The sequence below is a fragment of the Lolium perenne genome, chromosome 7, assembly GCF_019359855.2.
Source record: "Lolium perenne isolate Kyuss_39 chromosome 7, Kyuss_2.0, whole genome shotgun sequence".
NCBI classification, from domain to species: domain Eukaryota; kingdom Viridiplantae; phylum Streptophyta; class Magnoliopsida; order Poales; family Poaceae; genus Lolium; species Lolium perenne.
In genome coordinates, this window is record NC_067250.2 from 223,290,680 (window position 1) to 223,314,355 (window position 23,676).

The window sequence follows — 23,676 nt, forward strand, 5'->3', positions numbered from 1 at the left end:
TAGGAGCCCAGATGGGGAATGGGGCAAGTTTTATGGACTTGGTCAGTCGTCACCTAGGGTAAAGTAATCGGCAATTCGGCATGGCGATGAATATGCTACAGGGTCCAGCGCTGGATCATTCTCTCCACTACAGCCTACAGGGGAGGAGAAAGAGGATAACACCGTCCGGCAGCCGAGTGGCAGTAGCCGGCGCTGCAGCCATGAAGCCGCAGCATGGGTCGATACCGCAAGTGCTCTATATTCGGTGGGCACGAGTCACCCATTGATCGACGGAGCAAATTGGGACTATTAGCCTGCTTCCGTATGCTACAGGAAAAAAGATGAAATTACTTAATTCATGCAACTTCCAACCAACCGTACGCGCTGAATTTGGCTAGTATAAAAAGGCATCTCCCGCCCATCCTGCGTCAGGCGCTGATAGACACACACACACACAATGACACAAAGCAGAAATCTAGTGGAGTGTTAGTGTTGTACAAAGCAAAGCAATGCCTGGTCAAGCGCTTCTGTGCATGCTACTCACAGTGCTTCTGCTGGTCGCCAATGGAGCAGGCACGGGCAAAGGTAAGATCTCGGCCGTCTTCATGTTCGGCGACTCCATGGTCGATCCAGGCAACAACAACCACCGCATCACCGAGGCCAAGGCCAACTTCCCGCCGTATGGCCAGGACTTCCCCGGCGGGAAGGCCACCGGGAGGTTCTCCAACGGCAAGGTCCCTGGAGACATGCTAGGTATGCTATGTTTTTATGTTACTAGACTCAAACATCATAAACCTCGAACGTTTTTTTTTCACCAAGTTTTAACAAGATCTTCACGAAGTTTTTTGTTCTTACCTCCAAAAATTCCAGCATGGTCTTTCATCAACTTTTTATTGTAATATGGTGTCCATGTTCTCCTATGTCTTGCACTATGAGTTGAATGAAAATTAGGGTGCCTTGTTCAAAAAAAAATTGTATTAACATGCACCTCCATTGAAGTTTGTTCTACTTGATTGAGCAGCTTCTAGGTTTGGAGTTAAGGAGCTGTTGCCTCCGTATGTTGGAAATGATCTTGAACTAACTGACCTACTCACTGGTGTCGCATTTGCCTCTGGAGGCAGTGGATATGACCCCTTCACTTCGGTGCCTGCGGTAAGAAATTCATATTAGCCTTCCTGAAATATATTTCTTTTGATTTTCACTTGAAACTAAGCCCGCTGTGAGGATTCCTGCATACTGATTTTCTTATGCTTCAGACTGCTACAACCAGTACCGGGCAACTTGAATCGTTTCTTAATTATAAGGAGAAACTCAAGGAGTTGGTCGGAGAGGAGGAGATGACACGTGTCGTCTCAGAAGGGGTTTACTTTACTGTCATGGGGGGCAATGACCTTGTAAATAATTATTTTACATTTCCTTTGAGGCGGCATCAATATGACCTTCCTTCCTACGTTGAATTTCTCGTCTCATTGGCGGTTAATTTTACTGTGGTAAGTGTTATAATCCAAACTCTCAGCCTTTAGGAAACTTTTGAGTTGTAGGTGTTCTATTAAACCTCGGTTGACCCTCATTCTCTTCAGATAACTTGATTCTTCTAATCTTCAAACATTTCAAGTTTCAGATATTTCCATTATAATCATACCTTATGAACCATTACTTCCTTAGTGTATCTGTAGTTTCCCTTTAGGTTCATGACAAATATAGTTTATGTGTCTTCAAATTTACTAGTACATCATTGGCTTTTTGCGTAGCATTGACTTCTCTGAAAGAGTTTAGCCGAGGGATTTTTATAACTATCAAGTAAATCATAATAATTTACTCTCATCTACTTTTAATTTCCTTCTTCATATACTTCTTATTAATTGGAATTCCACCAGTTCATATGTATCTAATGGACTTCAATACATACATTTTTCTTTACAGAAATTAAATGAGATGGGTGCAAAGAAGATTGGATTCATTGGCATTCCACCAATTGGATGTGTTCCTTCACAAAGAAAACATGGATCAAGAGAATGTGATCCATTGCGGAATCAAGCCGCAGAACTATTCAATTCTAAAATAGCAAAGGAAATTGATCGACTTAATGCAGAAAGGCATATTCAAGACTCAAGGTTTGCTTATGGAGATATATACTACAATGTGCTTGATCTCATTAAACGACATGGCCATTATGGTGAGTGTATATTATGCCCTCAACCTATATGTTGAGAAGATGCAATAAAACCATATTAACAGATAATTATCAGCACATTATTAACCTCTTATTGTCGTATGCTTACAAAAGCTTAGACGGACTTTAGTAACAGGAAGAAGTGAGTGGATTGTACATGTCAATGATTTTTGTCTAAAAACCTGGTTAAACTTTAGCAATTTGACTTAAATATAAGCCTTATTCATTGGATTCATTGGCACAGAGGTGGTATGTATGAAATATTTAAAGTAGTTTGTATCTTCTACTTTTGGATTATGTGCTAATACACATGTGCCATGTCACTTTAATATTGAGTGCTGTGAAACTTCTCATTTGACAGGTTTCAAGGAGGTAACTGAAGGATGTTGTGGCAGCACAGTGCTAAATGCAGCAATATTCATCCAATACCAACCCGCATGTCCAAATGTCTACGATTATATTTTCTGGGACAGCTTTCATCCTACGGAAAAGGCCTACAACATTGTGGTTGATAAGATCTTCCAGCAAAGTCTGCAGTACCTAATTTGAAGAAACTTCCATTCTTTCCACTGAAGCCTGAACAAACATTGTTGCAAACTGCAATTGATCTGAGAATTGGTGCTCGTTGCCGCTTTTAGAACTGTTTTACTACCATGCATGGAATTTCTATAGCGGGTGAAAGTTTTCTTTTCTCAGAATGGGTTATATGCTAGCAGTGAGCAAAACATATCTGAAACTTTTCCTTAATGGGTAAAACTTGTTTCTTGGTATATAAATTTGGGATGTGCTGAACTGTTGATGTGAATCCTTACATTTTGGTATGAGCTTCAAAAGAAAGGGATTATAGAGCATGATTTTGTTGAAACATTTATTTATCTATACCTATGCTACCCGGTACGACATCTGCTTTGGGTTTCGCCCTCTTTTTATATTCTTCAAACCGCTGAATTACTTGCGACTTGACATTGTCGCTGTTGCACATTTTTCCTCTGTAACATATACTCCTATTCGGGAGTACACAGGTATACAGTACGTCTTTACATGGAGACATTAGCAAAGTTTAGGGACTACAAGACTGTTCAAATTGTGTTTTGCCTGATTACAGAGGATACAGTGCCTCAGTGACGCGTACACAGCAGAAAGTCATGATGTGGTCCTTCCCATGGCAAGCTACTCCAGGTCTATTATTTGCACCCCAATCAGTACTATAAAGGGCCAATTATTCAAAGCATTGACATTGGTGTCTCGCCAAAAAGGGATATGAACTAGGTTTAGCATGTAACAGGTCATCGACAAACTTTCAGAAGGTAGCTATGTTGGACCTAGTAACTCCATGCAGTTGTTAATTTTCACTGGAGTGCATCTTCTCATCTAGCTGGACCGTGTCAAATTCGCATGCCACAATATTCAGTCACCTGATTCTGTTCTTGAAAAGAAATTTAACCTCACTTGTATCGGGGTGCCTCCTTGCAGTGATTTGTATTACAGCACCATCAGCAAGCATGCGCTGAACAACTCTTGTAATTTTTTTCGTATCATCTATCCCGAGATGGTGGCTTCCAACAATTGGGATTTGAAGCTCCCTCATCATAGTCATCATTCCAGTGGCCTACCAGAACACAATCCAGGAATGGGTACACCTCATGGACAATTGAAAGTCTATACAAGCATGTGAGGGTTTAGTTTGCTTACTCTTCTTATTAACACTGCTTGGTTTCTCCTAGGGTTAAAAAAAAACAGAAGTAACAATAGCTGGATGTATAGTCGACAAATGTGATATGTATAAAATATTTACAGTAGTTTCTGTATCTTCTAATTTCGGATTATGTGCTAATGCACATGTGTCGTATCACTTTAATATTGAATGCTGTGAAGAACTTCCCATTTGATAGGTTTCAAGGAGGTAACTGAGGGATGCTGTGACAGCACATAAATGCAGCAATATTCATCCAATACCAGCCCACATGTCCAAATGTCTACGATTATATTTTCTGGTACAGCTTCCATCCCAAGGAAAAGGCATACAACATTGTTGTTGATAAGATCTTCCAACAAATTTTGCCATACCTAATTTGAAGAAACCTCCGTTCTTTATACTGAAGTTTGAACAAACAGTATTGCAAACTACTCCCTCCGGTCCTTTTTAATTGACTCAAATTTAGTACAAAATTGTATTAAATCCAGGTCAATTTAAAGAGACCGCTGAGAATTGGTGCTCGTTGCCATTTTTAGGACTGTTTTACTACCATGCAGGAATTTCTATAGCGGGTGAAAGTTTTCTTTTCGCAAAATAGGTTAAATGCTAGCACTGTGTAAAACATATACCAAGCAGAACTTGTTTCTTGGTAAATAAATTTGGGATGTGCTGAACTGCTGATGTGAACCCTTACATTTTAAGATGAGCTCCAAAAGAAAAGAGATTAGAGAACATGATTTTGCAGCAACATTTATTTATTCTACCCGGCATGACATCTATTTTGGGATCACCCTCTTTATTATCTTAAAACCATTGAATTACTTGCAACCAAAAGTTGTAGCTGTTGCAAATTTATCATCTGTAACATATACCCCTATTCAGGAGTACACAGGTACTCAGTACGTCTTTACATGGATGCATTAGCCAGTTTAGGGAGTACGAGACTGTATAATTTGTGTTTTACCTGAATATCACAGAGGATACAGTGCATCAGTAATGCGTACACAGCAGAAAGTAAAGATGTGGTCCTTCCCATGGCATGCTACTCCAGGAGTCCAGATCTATTTGCATCCCAATCAGTACTACAAAGGGCCAGTTATTCAAGTCACTGCCATCGGTGTCTCGCCAAAAAGGGATGTGAACTAGGTTTAGCATGTCAGTCACTCCATGCAAATAGCTGGCCATGTTCGACCCAGTCAGTCACTCCATGCAGTTGTTCATTTTCACTGGAGTGCATCTCCTCATCTTCTAGCTGGGCCGTGTCAAACTCACATGTCATAATATTCCATCACCTGATTCTGTTCTTGAAAAGAAATTTCACCTCACTTGTATCTGGGTGCCTCCTTGCTGTAATTTGTATTACAGCACCATCAGCAAGCATGCGCTGAACGACTCTTGTAATGTTTTTCGTATCATCTATCCCGAGATGGTGGCTTCCAACAATTGGGATTTGAAGCTCCCTCATCATAGTCATCATTCCAGTCGCCTACCAGAACACAATCCAAGAACAATTTATGGGTACAGCTCATGAACAATCGAACTCTAGACAAGCATGCAAGGGTTTAGTTTGCTTACTCTTCTATTATAGAAGTTCAGATAGATATCTTTCAAATTAATCCACTCCATAAAGTAAGATGGTAACTTTATTTGTGAAACCTTGCACTGCTCAGGGACTTTCGTCTTCAAATCCCAATTGCCACTGGTATTAACAGAAACATTAGAAGCGACACATTTGAATCTGAAGCAATGAAAATAAATTTCACCATGGAAACCTAGTATGAATGAACAAAAGATGTACCGCAGGAAGGGTTCACAACTTCACATATTGTATATGAAAAAAAAACATTAGCCAGAAAAAGAATCCCATTTGTTCCTGGCTGAACAAATTTTGCGTCGGGTTGTTTGGGACTCTGTTGCCTAAAGATCTAGTCTGGAAAAGTTGATTCTGCGAGTGGATCCAGAACCTCGGACCACAAGGCATGTAACATAATGCTAGACAATGAAAGATTATGTTGCAGGCCTCAATGATCAGAGTTTGGCAAGAAATATAAACTTATGAATGTCTGTATTTTTCTTTGAAAAGGGGTAGTACGAAAAGCTTTAACTTACCATGTAATGAATGCTGCGCTATTGAGGGATTCTCCCTGTTTCTGTTTCCACAGTTTGTGACCTCCAATCCAGTCTTCGAACTCTCGAAGAACTTCCCCGAAAGGGATAGCAGTGTCATGCCATACACTTTAATATTTTACGAAAAAGAAAGTGGTTATTATACAGAACTCAAAATATCGAGAGCAAAGGAATACACATCAGGTTCCTAGACTATTTTTGTGTAATAAATTAATGACATGCTGCAAAAACTTGTTGCATATACATGCCCGAAAAGGATTACTACTGAAGATGACTAAACATTCTATATCAAAAGGATAACTAGTGCACAAATTATGTTCATATAGAAGTGCTAAGAGACTATGCAATCAAGACATAACAGTACAGCAAATATTTTGTGTAACAAATGAAGGAACAAAGACAGAGCTAAACCTAAGCCCTAGTTTAGAACACAATAGACAGAAGTTGAAAAAACTCACGAAAGTAAGGCACAAATGAACTACTCAAGGATTAGGAAAGTTTGCAAGTCCATGCACCCGCTACTATTGTATAAGTCAGTATGATCAGGGCAAGATGCACCATGCAATCACCCTTGGCGGTGCACTTCCAAATAGGGCAGTAATAGTACAAAAAGTTCAAAAAACAAATGATAACTCCTTTGTGAATGCACATGCATATGTATATTAAGCTCCTTCGTGAGTGCATGTGCAACGGCTTGTCTGTCCATGCATGCATGCAGCTGACTCTTTAATTGGTAGTTTTCCTACTGATCATCAATCGAATTAGGTAGTTGGAAACATATGACCGGTGCAGCTGAAGCATTTGTCTCTGGCACACATTTGTTATGACTGGCTGCAACGCTATCACTACAGGGGTTGCATAAAGTAGATGGTGGCACCGTGGCAGCATAAAAGACAGTTGTGGTGCGTTATAACATCCAGCAGCAGGGGAGCGGCATTTCAATACATGGGTATTGCTGCAGTTGCGAGCACGAAAGGTGAGACTGCATAGGAAATCCTGCTCGCAGAAGAGTAGGAGAGAAGCAAGGCAATTTCGGTCAACCAGGACCGAAGGTATTGGCTACAGTCATTACCTAAAGAAGAAAAAGGGCACCTCGCTCCTATGTAATGCATTGTTGCTTTGGATGATGTCTCAATTTGTGTTCACGCCCCGCCACTGGGTGATCGCAAATTTGCATACACTACGCTGACCATGATTATAGCCAAGTGGCAGGCTACATCCATGAAAGACAGGAAGGGAACCAAGTTTGAACAAAAAATTCTTGAACTCACATGTTAACAGAATGAAGTTATTTTTTCTTACTGTAAATTCACACCTTAAATTGTAAAAAAAAAATCTGAAAAGAGAGCAAAAGTGCCGCACATACCGGTCAACTCCAAACTTTCCATATTTTCCTTCTATATATTCTCCTATTCGTTGCTCACTCATTGCAGTTGGGCGTACAAACCTACAATCAACATACAAGAGGGAAGAGCATGGCTAGTGGTTACTTATACTGTCAAAAGAAACAAGGAGATACCAGAAAGGTATAACATTACAATCTGCAGTTGCATATAAGCCTAGACGAACACAGCACAGAAGAAACAAAATTGTAAAACAGGCATATGCTATGGTGTCAGCATTTTATTCACTTATTTATGTATTTACTTTAAATATGTAATTCAAACTTGCAGTGCCATATAAGGAAACAGCCACCCTCTTAGTTCATGGTATTAGCATCTTATGGTTTGATCAGATCACAACTGGTTTTCATTTTGAGTACATAACATAACAAAAATAAAATTATATACGTAAGCATGGATAAGTATTTATGCATGCAACCAGGAAAACAGTAGTGCTGCTCATCATTAGCTTATCCGTAGATAAGTACATATGCATGGATAAGAACTGGTGCCTCCTTAGATCCCTTGATAGACTCCCCTACAGTAATGTTTACCAAGTATCTATATGACACTGGCAGTTTCTATGTATCCATTTGATTCTCAGAATATAACTGTCCACTAATCATTTAATATGAATTTCTACAATCCGCTTTAATTCATCTAGTTAACTGATCAATGGTGGATGTTCTAACACTCAGTAACTGGTACTAGCTCAGCCACCTCACATGATAGTGATTATATAGTAATCAGCCTTGTACTCGGCTTTCTTTCACAATAATAAATCTATGTGTGTACATTCATATGGAATCAAAACCAACATCTGATTATATTAGGGAAACTAGATGGAGCAGCAGCAGCAGCAGCAGCCACCTCCGGAAAAATGAGATGCAATGGCAGCAGCCCGTGGCTAACAGAGAGAGAATGAGCAGGAACTGCTGCCACCGATCAGAGGAGAGAGTGCAATAGCAGGTACCACCTCCACAAAAAATAAGATGCAACAGCGGCAGCATTCCCTGGTGCCGATGAACAGAATGTCAAATTATTGTACTGGCTATCCCGAGTAATTTCCCAGTATATTATACGCATGCCCTGAGTACTTACCCGGTTATAACAGTAACACCTCTTAAGAACTCGGAGGAAGGTAAATTTTAAGAATACGCAGTCCAGTAAATCTGGTTCCTATAACATATTGCTGGTAATCTCATCTATGGTCCAAGAGTTTGGTGATTATTCAGATAAGCATTTAGATTAAACTACTATCTAATTTCAATAATATATGATTTACAAGTAAGCTGTACCTGTGAAATGAATCGATGAACTCCATGCTATGAGCATCAATCATTACTACTGGGAATTCAAGAATTTCAACCTTACCCTCCAAATCAAGAACTAAAAAATAATCCAGTTTCTGAGGCTTCACTTTTTCTGCAGCTGAAGCATTCACTGGTAGGTCCAGCAACAAACTATGATTGAATTTCTCAAGATGCGAAACATCATCCATCTGTGGAAGTACAAATCTAAATTACAGTGCTTTCATTAAATAAGCAAGTCTCAGTGCAGTACTTTTATTACGGGTTACAAATCTATTTAAAGACATTCAAACGGAATGGACACTGCTTTGCCAAACCAAAGATTTGCTAATCTAAACTCATTTGATACTCATGCTACACAAAGGTTGAAGTGCTCATTAAGACTAGTTCTAAATGCAGAGTATTAGTTGTGCCTCAAAGATGGAACCCCTGCCTGTTTGAATAGACAGAGGTGACACTGTTAACAAAACAATCGAAAAAAGAGTAATTCTACGTTCCTAAAACAAAATATTATCAGTTAATATTGTTGCCACGAGATTTATTGAGGTTCTAAAGACAAAGTGTTTGCAAATGCAATTTTCTTTAACCTACTAGGAGCCATATCCAGATTTTCTAGCAGCCCAATCTCCAAGCTTCAATTCTTGTACCTCATCCTCTATATATAGAAGAGGATAGCTCAATAGCCCGTTCATCTCTTCTCATATATGACTATATAAAATCGTAGAACTAATGGCTTTTCTAGAACTAGTTTTAAAATTTTAGTATTTCCTTTGCTTCTGCTTAATTTAGTTACCTGAACTAAAATTCCTGATATTACTCAACAGATTCTACCAGTACAAACCAATTCCTGAAAGAGCTAAATTCAATTGTACGTTTACATACATCAATTGATTGCAACCATATTCATTACAAGAACTTGATTTTTCTACGACATATTTTTACCAGTCAGAAGCTCATAAAACGCATGAACTGCTTTTTTTTTAATGTGTAGATTTTATTTAGGTGTAATTAGTAAACCAAAACACAAATTATAGAAAAAAAAATTGCGTGCAAAATTGGACACTAGCAAAGTGACACTCCATGGTATATACATAACTCTCCTTTCTTCTTCACTTTATCCATCACTCGATCATCCCAGCAACTCAATTCAGCAGGATACTTCTATTGCTATCCTACCATGTCAGAAGGTGTCAGCATCCTACATTCCTACCTTCTTTAGGAATACTGAGTTCCTCCTTATAGATAATTCAGATAACAGTTCCGCACACTATACTTCAAATCTTGACTAGGTTAAAAGATGTGATGTACTCTTATATAGCTACAGTTTCTAAACAAAATGCATGTCATTCTTCAATCATGAAGATGTGTATCTGAACCGGAATGAGCGCTTGCTCTATGACACCAGCTACCACTTGCAGGGCACCTACTGGGCACGTATCCGAAGGAGGACACAGTGCAGCTTGAGAAAACTACAGCAGATTTTAGTAACGTTTTTTTTCCGAAAAGAAGACGAATAAACCCTTTAGTCTCCAACGGTACAGCCTAAAAAAATGGGGCCAGCTCATCATGTCCCAACCGCTCCATTAATAGAAGACAGACCAAATTCAGCCAGCAGCGTTCGCTGTGGAGATCCACAGTGACATGCCAACTTGACACAGCAACTAGATTCGATTAATGCCCCGTCCTAAAGTAATCATTGTAGACGTCTGCTCCTGGCATTAATTGTTCTTATAAACTACACAGAACAAATCAATAATGAGGCGAAAGAACTGTGGGGGAAAAAGATCACCATGGTGCATTTTCCCTGAGTGTAGTACAGGCACGTGGGCTTCCATGGCCGCCTGGAGGTGGGCCTCGGCGCTTCCGCCAGCTCCGCATTTTCTCTCCCGGTAGAGGGGAGAGGAGAGGTTTGGGGGAAACTGGCATCGACGGGGACGCTTCTCGAGCGCGAGAGGCGAGGAGGAGCCGAGACGGAGGAGGTGGAGAGTGGGCGCAGGAAGGAGTGGAGGAGGGAGGTTGTGGTGGACGGAGGGAGGTGGAGGAGGCGGGAAGACGAAGACGAAACCCTAGCGAGCGCCATGGGAAGTGAAATGGTGCTTCGGCTCGAGTTGCGGATCGGATAGGAGAGGTGTCTCGTCTCGTGGGATGAGATGGGCTGGGCCAGAGAGCGAGCGGGCTGGGCCGAATGCCATTCGTGCGTTGCGTGAGAAAATGGGAATGCCGAACCGGGAATTCGAATGCGAAGGAAAAAGCTGGTATTCCCCCGGACGATTCTACGCACGCTTCCTCCGCCTTCGCAGCGTGCCACGCGTCCGTGAAGGGCCCACAAAGCACCGCGCACCCGCTCCTTATCCTTTCGTCCTCGTCGTCTTCTCTTTCCCCATCCTCACCCATCGCTCTCTCACGCCATGGCTCCATGGCCTCCTGCCCAGCACCTCCCTCCAAAGTCCACAAGCCGTCGCCAGATTCCCCGCGCCGTCGACACCTCGCCGGATTCCACGCACCACCGCGTCCTCGCCGGACTCCTATCTCCACGCGCGAGCTCCACTCTCGCCTCGCCACCGTTGACTCGCGGCAGGACTTGCTGCTGTGGAGCCCCTGCGCCGGTGCTAGACTCACCGCGACACCGCCTCGCTGCTGCTGGGCACAGAGCTCGCGCGCCGGAATCCGCCGCGGCCGCGCTAACATGGGGGATTTCCGCACCGGTATCCGCCGCGGCCGCGTTTCCATGGGGGGCCTCCGCGCCGTTGCTACCTCAGGCCACCGCGGCTGCTACATTCGGGTGTTGTCGTTGCTACATGCGGCCGACGCCATTGCTACCCCAGGCCACCGCTGCTACCTCAAGCCGATGCCGCTGCTACATACGGGCGTCGCCGTTGCTACCTCAGGCTACCGTCGCAGCTGCCTTAGACCGCTGTCGCAGGCTACCGAGGCCGCTACATACAGGGGCCGCCGCTGCTACCTCGGGCCACCGCCTCTGCTACCTCAGGCTGCCACCGCTGCTACATACGAGCGCCTCTGTTGCTGCATGATAGACGTCTTCTTCGGCGACCATCCTAGCCACTCTGGCGCCGCCGCATCCAACCTCCTCTCACCGCTACATCCCCCTGTCCCTCCTCTTCTTTACCGCACTGCCCTGCTCCAACCAAGTTGCCACTGCTGGAGCTGCGTACGGCCAGTACAAGAGCTGCAAAGGACCATCTCTGAAGCTCCTAGCGGCGTACGCGAGAGCTGCAAATGATGGCTGATGTAGCTGCAAGTGCGTACCGTGGTGATGTATCTGATGTCGCCGGAGCTGCAAACGATTGCCTCTCAAGCTGCAAAGGTTCACCGGCGGAGGCGGCGCTGCTACAAGCGCGAGGTGTCGCTGCTACATTCGCGAGGCGGCGCTGCTACAAGCGCACAAAGTCGTCGGCGTTGCTGCATTCGCGAGGCGGCGCTGCTACAACCACCCAAAGTCGTCGGCGTTGCTGCATTCGCGAGGCGGCGCTGCTACAACCACCCAAAGTCGTCGGCGTTGCTGCAATCGCGAGGCGGCGCTGCTACAAGCGCTCAAAGTCGTCGGCGTTGCTGCTAGCCCGAGACGGCGCTGCTACAATCTAGAGGTGGAGCTGCTACAAGCAGGGTCGCTGATGCTGCCACCGCGAGCGGGGTGCTGCAAGTCAGAGTAGCAAGCTAGAAGGCGGGGCTAACGCTGCGTACGACGGTCTTCTTCTCCGGCGACGACCATGGCTGAAGGCGCGGAGCCCATCTGAATCCATGGGGATTGGGGCGAGTGCAGGGTAGAGAGAGACGGTGAAGGGGCTGCTTTGCAGGCCGCCGTGTAGGTCTAGGGTGACTGCTGCGGGGGTGGTGTGACTGCTACGGCCGGTCCCCGGCGACTGCTCTCCGACGAGGGGGCCATGAGATTTTGCTTGGCCTCTTTTCCGCTGAGATGGAGCAGCCGTAGTTAAATTTGTCTGCATGCCAAAGCGTCTTTCACGGGGCAGAGGATGTGGACCACTTTAATCACACGGTGCAGACCGTTTTAATCAGACGGCCAGCGACCCGGGGGATCGGCCGATTTGATCCCCCGGGGGACGCTCAGCGCGACCCGAATGCGAATGCGAATGCCACATTCGTGCGTGCGTGCTTGGGTTTTTAGTCCCACATCGGAGAGGGAAGTAGAGTGTGGCCAGCTCAAATAGCGGCGTAGCGCAGAAGGGGTGTGCCGGAAATGCAGGCACACGACGACCACGAGGAGGAGACTCGTGTGTTGGTCGCCCCGTGCACGGTACGTGTACTTAGCGAACCCAAAACAATTGAATTTGAAGTGATCAACACGGGGCGCCACGAATGGTTTACCAGCGCATGATATATGCGCTTGGCAATCTTTTTTAATTTTACTTTTAACGTGTGGAGCAAATCTGCCATATTCTTTTTAGGTTGCCTGTGCAGCAAATCTGTGATATACTTTTTTAGGGTGCATGGAGTACTTGGAATCATGGTTTTTAAGGCGGTGAGGCGGTTTAAGGAGAAGGGGGCTCAACACCTAGGCGCTTAAAGTGCAAAGTGAGGCGACGCTTTAGTTAATTCAAATAGAACCACCGTAGGATCCATATGTAGAGACAAAGCAAGGCACCAAGAAAAACCACGGCTAGAGGCTCAGCAAAACTGTCATGGGAATGATCACGGTAGGTAAGCACTTCATCAATACGGGGCAAGGGAAGCGTACTCATCTACGGATCGAGGTGCACAGGGACACGGGTTCAGCCCCTCCGAAGGATTAAAAGGCCTACGTCCTGCTAGATTGAGTTGCTTCGAGATCGATTACAATGGGGGGCACAGCCAGTCGTCGTTCCCCTTGCTGAAGGTGTTGTTTGGTATGCGGTGATTCGAAGTGCTAGGTGCGTGGTAGGACTTCTCCGGAGGGCGCAACGGTTGTGGGTCATTCTCGTTTTGTCGATCTGTCGGTGTCGGCATTCCTTTTCTCTTTCCTTCTTTGTAGTTTCGTTTGAGCTTGGTTGTGTTGCGGCCCTAGCATGCTTCTTGTATCGTGTGGTTGCTATATTAATATAGCGGGGCGAAAGCCTATTTCGAGGAATTGGATCCATTCTAGGGTTCAGCCCAGGGTTTATATAGGCAACCCCGGTCTAGGGTTACATGGAGATAAGATCGCGTATAACCAACCGCTATAAGACTGGAATTCTTTGTCCCGCGCCAAGTCTTCAACCGCCTCAGTCGGGCGGAGCTGTGGACCAGTCGCCTCGCTCCTCAGGGTTTTGGCCCCGTCGGCTGGGGTTTAAGCCCAATCGCACGGAGCGACTGAAGGCCTTCTAGTCCTTCTTCTCCATGGCGAGTGAGTCCAATGATATAGACCCCCTTGGGCACATCCCCATAAAAATAGAGCAGAGAGCTGAGAGAGAGCTTCTCTATGCTAATCAGTGTGTTCATCTCCTCCTTTTTCCCTTACTCTGGAAGCTGAGATTCCCTTTCTTCCCACTCAAATTTCCGTCTCCCGCTTAAACTGGCTGCTATAAGCAGAGCCACAACAGGGTAGAGACAAAGCAAGGCAGCAAGAAAAGCCACATGGGTAGAGACAAAGCAAGTTAGCAAGAAAAGCTACGGGTACAGACTAGACAAAACAGATATTGGGCTGGTCTGTCTCTCCAATAGTAGCAGGAAACGTGCTACCGTAGGCCATCCCTCGTATCCAGGGGCGGACCTATGTAGGGGCAAAACTGGGCCATGGCCCGCCCAGCCTAGAGAGATTTAAGCCTATATATTAGTAAAATTTGGCCCAAAAACATCACATTTTAGTTTGATTTAGTGTGCTGGCCCGCCCAGCCTTTTTGGGCTAGATCCGCCGTTGCTCGTATCGGATTCATCGTATCGGAATCAGATTTGGAAACATCGATCGGTACGGTACGATTCGTTGGGGAAACGCATTTCCGGAGAGTCCATACGTGATTTGGATTCGGTGACCCTGAGACCTGGAAACTCGACCCCATTCAGAGAGGTGGGTACTCGATACGCGTACCTATCTGGGAACATGACCCAAGTCAACTACTTAGCCGCTGCCGTTTGTTTTCCCCTCCCCATCCTTCTCTAGAACTCCTCGATCTGCCTCTCCATTGACTGCTCTGCAACTTCCAAAGCATGGAAATCAATGGATATTGCCGTTGGGGAGAAGACGATCATTCTCCTTCTTCCCCTGGATATCTCCCCTCTCATACAGTAGGGGTTCGCGTTTCTCGTCCTAGGGTACCGTACCGGAGTCATCGTGCCCAAATTTATTGATTCGCGTCCCCCTTGTACAAAAATCATTCGAAAGATGTAACCCCCACCGTCCCCTGTTTTTGCTAGCCTCCGACCCTCTTCCCACACATACCCGTCGTACCGGGAACATGGCAACTATGGTCTCTCTCCTCTCTTGGTTGTTGCTGTTATGATTCCTGCTCAACCTCGCCTCAGAGACGCTCTAGGCGCCTAATTTGCCTCGTCTCTAGGCGCCTAATTTGCCTAAAACAGAAGCTTTATGTTGCGGTCTAAGGCGAGCTCAACGCCTTAAGGTAGCAGGACACCCTGACGCCTAAGCGTCGCTTAGGCAACGCCTTAAAAACCATGCTTACTGTGATTCTTGTTCTAGCGATATCCACACCAGTATGAATAATTTTCAAGCCATAAACATATGGATTCAGCATGAACCGGTGGCTAAACTCGCTCCCTATCTTCCTCTATAGGCATAAATCGCATTTATCTATATCAACTATACTGTTCAACAACATATTTATATCAAACAGCATTGCGTAAATCATTTTACACTGTTGGGTTATACCCCTTATTAAGTTCTATAGGCATTATCTAGAGAACACAATACATGAACTGATGCATACATGGCACTCCCTATCTTCCCCACAGATCAGCATCTTCATCTGTACACTTCTGACTTATTATTGTAAACTGCGCAAACCACATGAAGCAGCATGTACCTGTCCATGTATATAATCTGTGTTTGCCCGACCAATGTGTAGTAATTTCACTTTCACTGGACTACCTCTCACTGGTGTCTGAAGGTGAATAGTCATTCGCATCCCGAAGACAGCGCATTCGCCTCGATCCAGTCGAAAGCAAGTGGGCTGAGGAAAGCGTCAGGAATTCCAAAAGAGCTGACGATAGCAAGCGCATGGGGCCGCAGTTCACTGCACAGTGCCATGACTTCTTTTCTCACAGTGGCTACATTGTCCCGCGACAAATAACCGTATCTCAGAAAAGATGCAGATTCATCTATGCAGACCGTAACATACATACACCTCAGTAAGCCCAATACATCCTGCAAGTGCCAAATTCAAGGTGACGTGAAGATTATTATCTTAGAAGAAGTAAAGAAGGGGCTGACTTAGGGAAATTTCAGCTAGCGTCGCAAAGCGAAAATACCTTTAAAGAACCAGCAGGAGTTTTCATCTCGTCCTCCAAAAATATTTGCAAAAGCGTTAGCTCAGTAAACGCTCTAGCTAAGTCTTCACCAATTTGGTAGCTCTGGATGAATGTCATTCACATTAGTCTTAGAGGAAGTTTAGATCAGCAAGAAAATGTGCAGTAGAAAGTGATTTTTACCAGCATGAAAGCCTTCTCCCTGCTCTCTCCTTGTGCCAGATAGTGAGATACCTCTTTCGTGAACTGTTTTAGTAAATCCCGCTCCCTTAAGCAGAACAAATCCATCTATCCATATGCACATTGCCAACATAAAGACAAGATATATACAGAGATATATTATCAGGTGAAGAACCAAATTAAAATTCTTTACCTGGAACTTGGAGCTCCTTAATATGCCACTTGTCAGACTACCAGGAATAACAGGGCAAGGACCATTCAAATGTTCTAATCCCAATCCCTTGAATGGCTTCTTTTTCTGTGTCGCTACTAATTCAGCATACAGGGCTTTGCTTACCTGCATCAACAAGATTAAAATAGGTTCAATGAAGCCAAGCTTGAAGTACCTTTAGAACACATGCATAAACGATGAACAACAAGAAGTAAAAAAAACCTGCTGCAGTAGAACATTGTTGTCACCCTCAAATGTAGACTGCACATCAAATTCAGCTTTCAAAATTCCTACACGGCTATCAGTCTTCAAACCTTGGCCACCACAGGCTTCACGACACTCCTGATAGAAGTGAAAGAAAATCCAGTGAGAACCACTGATCCAAGCGTAGAAACAAATATACTCACAACACTTTTAACATTTTAACAATACCTGAAGCGTGGTCATATTCTGCCAGGTTAGTGTAGCCTTCAGAGCACTTGAGTAGACGTGTATCGCTTTACTAGCTTCAGGTGTTCTCTTCACGTACATATTTTTCATAAAATTACTAGCACTGCTCATCATACATCTGCATAACAAAATATATATATTAGCATATGATGATCTTTGCTAAGTAGCAGTGAAAACTAAGGCCAGCATTAGTGACTCCAATTATAGGGGATACATCCTACAATTCCATAACTATGTTATACACATGTGGAATTTCATAACAAAAATAATCTAGTCCAGTGCCGAACATTGGAGCAGTGACGTTTACAATTGGGAAGAACTAAAAATTGGCTACCTAGAACAACAAATTTGATGTGCAAAAACTACCCTCGCATGAGAAAGAAGCATATGTATATTGACTGAAAATACTATAAGCCAAGGCAAGCAAGTAGGTTACGCTTTTGCGAGCAATGGTAGGAGGCGCCTCTGGTGACTGGGATAATCAAGTAACAGCATTTCAGGGCCATCTGGTGTAATTGAAAAGGCCCTCCTTGACAAAGCATATCTCACAGCAATTGCTAGGCCTACCTGTAAGCATGGAAAAGAAAGAGTACATAAGCACGTTTATATAATACGAGGGAATGGAAAATTGATTGAAAAGCAAATTCATCTGGCTGACCAGTACTGGTTACTGACTCAATGACTGGCACTTGCAGTTGCAGGTCTGCACTAGGCCTAAAATATTTTTTAAAACAACAAAATATGTTGTTCCAATGTTGTTGGTTGGTGACATGACATTTTCAGCAATATCTGTTAGTGTTTTAAATATTCTTGCGCACTTAAAATACATGTTTCCGACCAAGCTTGTCTAGATGGTCAAAAGTGCACAGACTCGTAATCTGTCCTTGTCAATATGGATGGTATTCCACTTTGCTTGAGCAGCCAGACCACCAAACTCCCTTTACTAGCTCCCACAGGTTTAGCCAACCGAGTCTAGCTTCCTGTTTCTACAAGCTTATGGAGCTCTATACCTCTCGTAAAGAAAAATATGGAAGGATTTCCATGTATTTACAGAAAAGGAAGGTGGCAAGACATACCTTTGAAATATAAACCGAGCTGACTGCAATATTGACCCGGCCAAGCGTGAGAGGAGACAAAAATGCTGCAAACCTCTGCAAATAAGAAACTTTATTAATTTGAAAGCATGAATAAAAGTATAAAACACATGTAGCAAACTGTGAAGCTTTTTTCAACAGCTTCTCCCTCTCTTGATATGTGTGAGATAGAGAAAGAAGGGGTGAATGGGTGGGGTGAGATACCTGATCTGGGTCATCTATCGTGCTAACGTATTGACCATCAGGCAAAACATCAGCAACCAGATTCAGCAAGTTCTCTCGAGGAACACGTATATTGTTAAACCTGATAGAACAGACAGATTTGGTTGATATACAATGAATTACATACGATAGAAAAAAAGGATGCACAAACACAATGACTCACCAAATGCGACCATTATCAACACCATTTAGTCCAATTTTATGGCCACAGTCAGCAATATGGATATTAGGCAACACACTCTCATCTTGATCTCTAATCTGAGCTACAAAAGCGTGGACTCCCTCATTTCTTCCATTTATATGGAGCTGAGCAAAGACTATTGTATGTGTAGCATGCTGTAAAAGGAGGGGAATACTTATGTAAGTCAGAAATTTTTTGCAAAGCATATATGAACACAACAAGATTAGTGAAATTTGATCTCACATTAGCAGCTCCACCAATCCAGTACTTCTGAGCTGACTCGCAAGGAGTATTTATCACAAACTCTCTTGTTTGGGAATCATAAGTTGCTATTGTCTCAATTCCTCTTACCTTCAAGTTAGTCAATCGAAGATGAGAAGAGACACCTCATCAGTACTGCTAACATAGTTACAGAATCCAGAAAAGGTATTATGCCACTTACATTGCTCCCATGTCCCAGTTCTGTCATTGCAAAACAACCTTTAATAACATAATTTTCCGTGTCTGACAACCACTTGTCATGATGGCGCTTCGTTCCAAGAAACTTGATAGCACCACCCCTAGAATGCACACATAAAGAAAAAGAAATAAGGAACATCAGAAGATTCTTAAGAAAGCTGGAACCAGTTTCTTTTCCAGAACATGCTTTCTATATATGAAATTGGTCCAAGGAACCACAGGAAAGTCAAAGAAATGACCACTCCTAGTTTTCTGGACAAGATTGATTGTCACACAGTAGCATACAATCATTTTAAGATTGATTCCAAAAGCATTAATCCCTCGAGAGATCGTCACAAAAGCGGACAGGTACAAAAGAGAGAGCCGTAAATTTAGACCAAAATTTGTTTTGAGCTTCAATGTTGATTAGCTTTTATAACACCATGTTCACCTTAAGTTGCACGCTAGATGTCCTAGATTTTAAACAATTCAAAAATATCCAACGAATAGAACAGAATGAAAATCTAGCTCTGTTTGGCATCCAAGTTTTTCTAAAACCAAAGCATTATAAAAATGCAGTATTTTCTTGCCTAGGCACCAGATACTTCAAGTTTGGAAAAAGAGGACCTCTTTTCTCTGTACTGCAAAATTAGTGCAGTTTTGTAAAAAAAAAACGAAGTACATAAAACTGTAGTTTATGCTAAAGCCAAACACCTCAAAGTATTATTAGATTATTACTTTAACAAAAACGTTGTTACCCCTAAATTTTGATACAAGTTACAATTATCAGGCAGGAGCGAAATTTCATCATCCTAGTCAAGTTCTACGCTAATCTGACTGACAGTCTTCCAAGTTCCGAGTAGCTAAAGCCACATGCCAGTTGTGATTATTACATTAGATTATTGTTAGAAGCTGGCGGTCCAGCAAAATAGAAGAGAAATGAAATGCTAAGTTAAGCATACAGCTGGAAAGAGGGGACCCGACAGACAATTAGTGTACCTACCAGAGGAAGAAGTGGACGCCGATCTTGATGACGAGGGAGTGGTCGTAGACGCCGAAGGCCTCGAGCAGCGCGAGCTTGCGGAGCTCGGCCTCGGGCCCTGGCTCCGTGAGCCAGCCACGGAACACGCCCCGGCGCGTGAGGTACCCGATCCGGCGCATGGTGGCCTCCCGCTGCCCCTCCTTGCCCTCGTTGTAGTCCGGCGACACGAACACCTTCCCGCCGGCGCGGCGCGGGCAGAAGAGCGGGCTCTCCTCCATCGCGCCGAACACCCAGTCGCGGTCCCTCAGGTGGTGCCCGTCGAGGAGCGCGCGGAGCTCCGTCGGCGAGAACGCCGGCGGAGCCTCGGTGGATTCCGGCGGCGCGTAGCTCAGGCATGGGGAGGACTGCAGCGCGGCGAACGCGGCGGAGGTCCCGGAGGGGAGGCCGGCGAGGTGGCGGGCGATCGCCGCCGCGCGGCGGGCTGCGGCGGCGGGAGTAGGGTCCATCAGCGGCGGGTGTTGGTTTGGGGAGTCGACGTGGTTGGTAGTAGTCCCTATTGAATTGGGAGGTGAAGGGGGCAGATAGAGAGCAGAGGAGCGAAGAAGCTTGCGAAATGTTCCAAGCTACGTGATCAGCAACACACTTTCAACAGAAATTGCCGCCGCAACGGAATATCCTTTTGTTTCGTACCGGCCTCCTCTGGTCACAGCGGTAACGTGCATATGGTCATGTTGATAGTATATTTTACTACTTACTACTTAGTAGCCGTACTAATTTATACTTCCTCCGTCACGATTTAGATGTCAGACAGTTTCTTTTGCAAGAACAACCCTGACTAGTCTACGACCAAACTTATGGTCCCTGCCTAAGGTTTAGTCAAAAGTCAATATATTTCAAGTTTGGCCAAATTTATACGTAAAAATATAAACATCGAACAATACCAAATCAATATCAATAGATTCATCTGAAAGTATAGTTTCTCAAAATGTCCATTTGATATTGTAGATATGCATATATTTTCGTATAAATTTGGTCAAACTTAGAAGATGTTGACTTTTCGCTAAATTTTACGTGTCTTATATTTTGGGACGGAGGGAGTACTATTCTCCGTCACAATTTAGTCACCATTTAGATGTCGGACAGGTTCTGACGAGGGTGCTCCTCAGCAATGCTCATCTTTTATGGCTTATGGTTGACGAAATCCTGCAGGCTAACACGAGATATCGGATACCAAACAAACGGGGAGAGATATTTACCCAGATTCGAGACCCTCGATGAGGTAAAACCCTACTTCTTGTTTGTCTGATCTTGATTATGGAAATTATCGGGTTACAATGGGGTAGCCGAAGGCTAAGACTATGATCTCGTTGAGAGGCTAAGATTTCTAATGACTTAGTTCTAGACTTGCGGTGGTTTTAGCTGCGGTGATTGTGTGTCTCGGCAGACCCTCTCCTGAACTTTATATTGCAGGCCAGGTCCCGAGAGTTCTATCCGGGTTCGGCTAGATTACAAAGAGTTCTACGTCTAAACTTTCCTTGTTCTTCGTCTTCTTGCTTTGTTCGTCAAGAATCTTTCTTTAGAACCGACATAACGGCCCACCTTGGTCGGCGGATGATCTTCATGGGCCCCTAGTTGGGCCGTACGAGGTAGCATAATATTGGTTACTCGAAATTGTCTTTTGTCGAATATCCATAACTGCTGGAAGATCTTGATCTCTTGAAACAAAAAGCTCATTTTTATCGGGTGCGCGTCGAGCGCTCCCGATGGGAGTTGCCCCCGAGTCTAGGCACGGATACTTGCAACCGTGTGTAGACTCAAGTTGTACTACTCGAATGTTTCTGGCTGTCGATGTTTTCGGCAAACTGTCGTGGTCATCCGATATCTTCGAGTAAAGTCATGTCAATTGATAGTACGTAACGGATTTGAGTAATGTGCCTAGTTTTTACTCGATAAATCTATGTTGGTTAACTGCTAATGGCAAAACAACGTTACTCTACTCAGAATCAAGTCCCCGTGCATGATTCTGGATCTTCTAAAACCTTTGAATCTATAATTTTCATCGGTGCGCGTCCAGCGCTCCCGATGGGAGTAGCCCCTGAGTCTAGGCACGGATGCTTGCAACCGTGTGTAGAATTAAGTCGAGCAACCCGATGTTATAATTTCCTTCGGATGCTTCATGAAGAGTCGATACTTTATGTGACATCATCAATGACGTTACCACTGCGGCGGTTCGATTAACAGGACGTGACCTGACGGGCCCACCCTACTTCTGCACGGTCAGTTAGGAAATGACTAGTCCTTGCGCGTTGACCAAGGCGCCTCCTCGATTTCCACATGTAGTGGGAGTAATGGGCCGCCGGTTTATCTCTCTTTGACACGTGTACGACTGGATCCTTGCCCATCTTCCCAGGATGCCAAAATAACAGCCACGATCCTCAGTCATTCGTTGTTATAAATGGAGGACCCCTTTACATTTTTACTTTTTACGCCTCCCATACTGCTCATCTTCTTCCCTTGCTTCCTTCTCGCCATTGCCTCTGCTTCCACGAGTTCTCAGCGACCATGGGCAAGAAGAAGGGTACCACTAGCTCTGGTGCTACCGCAGGTGCATCCAAGGCTAGCCTCGATTGGACCGCATCCACCATCTCCAAGCGTGAGGAGAATAAGATGAGGTCGTTAGGGCTCATCCCTTCTGCCGAATCTGATTTCCGTCATCCAGGTTCCGCTTCTCGCCCAAAGCCTCCAAAGGGTTTTACCGTTATGTTCGTCTCTTTTCTACAGCGTGGGTTGTCTCTTCGAGCCCACGAATTTCTTCGTTCTCTCCTCTTTTTCTACGGGATTCAGCTCTGACAGCTGACTACTAATTCCATCATTCATCTCTGATTTTCATCATTGTGTGCAAGGCTTTCCTCGGCATCGACCCCCACTAGGGTCTATGGAGGAAGATATTTTACGTTAAACGCCACAATGGCAATGATGGCCCTCACGTGGTCGGCGGCGTCGGTTTCGTCGTCAGGAAGGAAGTTAACTACTTCAACTTCCCGATGAGGGAGTCTGTCCAAGACTGGCGACAGAAGTGGTTCTATCTTCGGGACATCCCAGCATCAGGCTGGCGCTCCAATCTACCTCCATTCGAAGATGCTCTTGCTGTTGTGCCGAAGAAATCTTGGCAAAACACTCTGACGGCTGAAGAGAGCAAAGTAGCCGATCAACTGTATGAAAAGATCTTGGATATAAAGAATGCAGAGGGTCAGACGATGTGTGGCACTGAAGTAGTCACAGTGTTCTTAAAGCGTCGGATGCAATCAGTAATGTCAAGGGTTCACCAACTCTGGTTGTATACTGGTGCCAATGACAAATCAAGGGTCAGCCCGACTGATTTCTCTGAGGAAGATCTTCGGGACGAGATGCGGCGTCTAACTTGCCTCAGCTAGAAGGATAACATAACTATGACTTTGGGTCGCCCTCCTCTCGATCTTAAACACCTTCCTTCCGAGGTAATTGTTTTATTTGTTTCTGCATCCGACGTTATTTTCGCTTCTGAATCTTAAGACTTGTTATTTTTTCGACAAGCTTCTACTGTTGACTGTTGCTCAATGCTATCCACCGACACCCAAAAATGGAATAGCTCCAGAAGATGACGATGCTTCCGAAGAAACCGAGGATGATCAGAATATCTTTGAGGATAGCGATGATTTGGGTGATGAAGCCCCCGAGGACGATGCACTTGTCAAGTCCATGCGTCGCAGGAAGATTAACGAAGACCCGATGACGACAGTGGAGTCGATTCCTAGCGGACGAGATGACGATGATGCTGACGTAGTTGCTTCTCCTGCAC

General features: G+C 44.4%; 3 protein-coding genes across 3 annotated transcripts; 1 reads left to right on the plus strand and 2 right to left on the minus strand.

Moving 5' to 3' along the window:
* Positions 1 to 387: 387 nt before the first annotated feature.
* On the plus strand, positions 388 to 3,001 carry LOC127313678 (GDSL esterase/lipase At1g20120). The gene is made up of 5 exons (XM_051344156.2): positions 388 to 732; positions 1,001 to 1,131; positions 1,236 to 1,469; positions 1,903 to 2,155; positions 2,514 to 3,001. The coding sequence occupies exons 1-5, from the start codon at positions 489 to 491 to the stop codon at positions 2,699 to 2,701; spliced, it is 1,050 nt and encodes a 349-aa protein (XP_051200116.1). The 5' UTR covers positions 388 to 488; the 3' UTR covers positions 2,702 to 3,001.
* A 1,624-nt stretch (positions 3,002 to 4,625) lies between these two features.
* Positions 4,626 to 10,782, minus strand: LOC127313679 (uncharacterized exonuclease domain-containing protein At3g15140). Its single transcript, XM_051344157.2, has 6 exons — positions 10,457 to 10,782; positions 8,656 to 8,858; positions 7,342 to 7,422; positions 5,958 to 6,083; positions 5,424 to 5,547; positions 4,626 to 5,334 (listed from the first exon to the last, which is right to left on the minus strand). The coding sequence occupies exons 1-6, from the start codon at positions 10,745 to 10,747 to the stop codon at positions 5,137 to 5,139; spliced, it is 1,023 nt and encodes a 340-aa protein (XP_051200117.1). The 5' UTR covers positions 10,748 to 10,782; the 3' UTR covers positions 4,626 to 5,136.
* Positions 10,783 to 15,386: 4,604 nt separating this feature from the next.
* Positions 15,387 to 20,465, minus strand: LOC127313681 (acyl-coenzyme A oxidase 3, peroxisomal). The gene is made up of 13 exons (XM_051344159.2): positions 19,860 to 20,465; positions 18,861 to 18,978; positions 18,662 to 18,769; positions 18,401 to 18,573; positions 18,220 to 18,319; positions 17,998 to 18,072; positions 17,358 to 17,488; positions 16,904 to 17,039; positions 16,694 to 16,813; positions 16,454 to 16,597; positions 16,264 to 16,368; positions 16,084 to 16,185; positions 15,387 to 15,979 (listed from the first exon to the last, which is right to left on the minus strand). The coding sequence occupies exons 1-13, from the start codon at positions 20,342 to 20,344 to the stop codon at positions 15,731 to 15,733; spliced, it is 2,046 nt and encodes a 681-aa protein (XP_051200119.1). The 5' UTR covers positions 20,345 to 20,465; the 3' UTR covers positions 15,387 to 15,730.
* Positions 20,466 to 23,676: the final 3,211 nt, after the last annotated feature.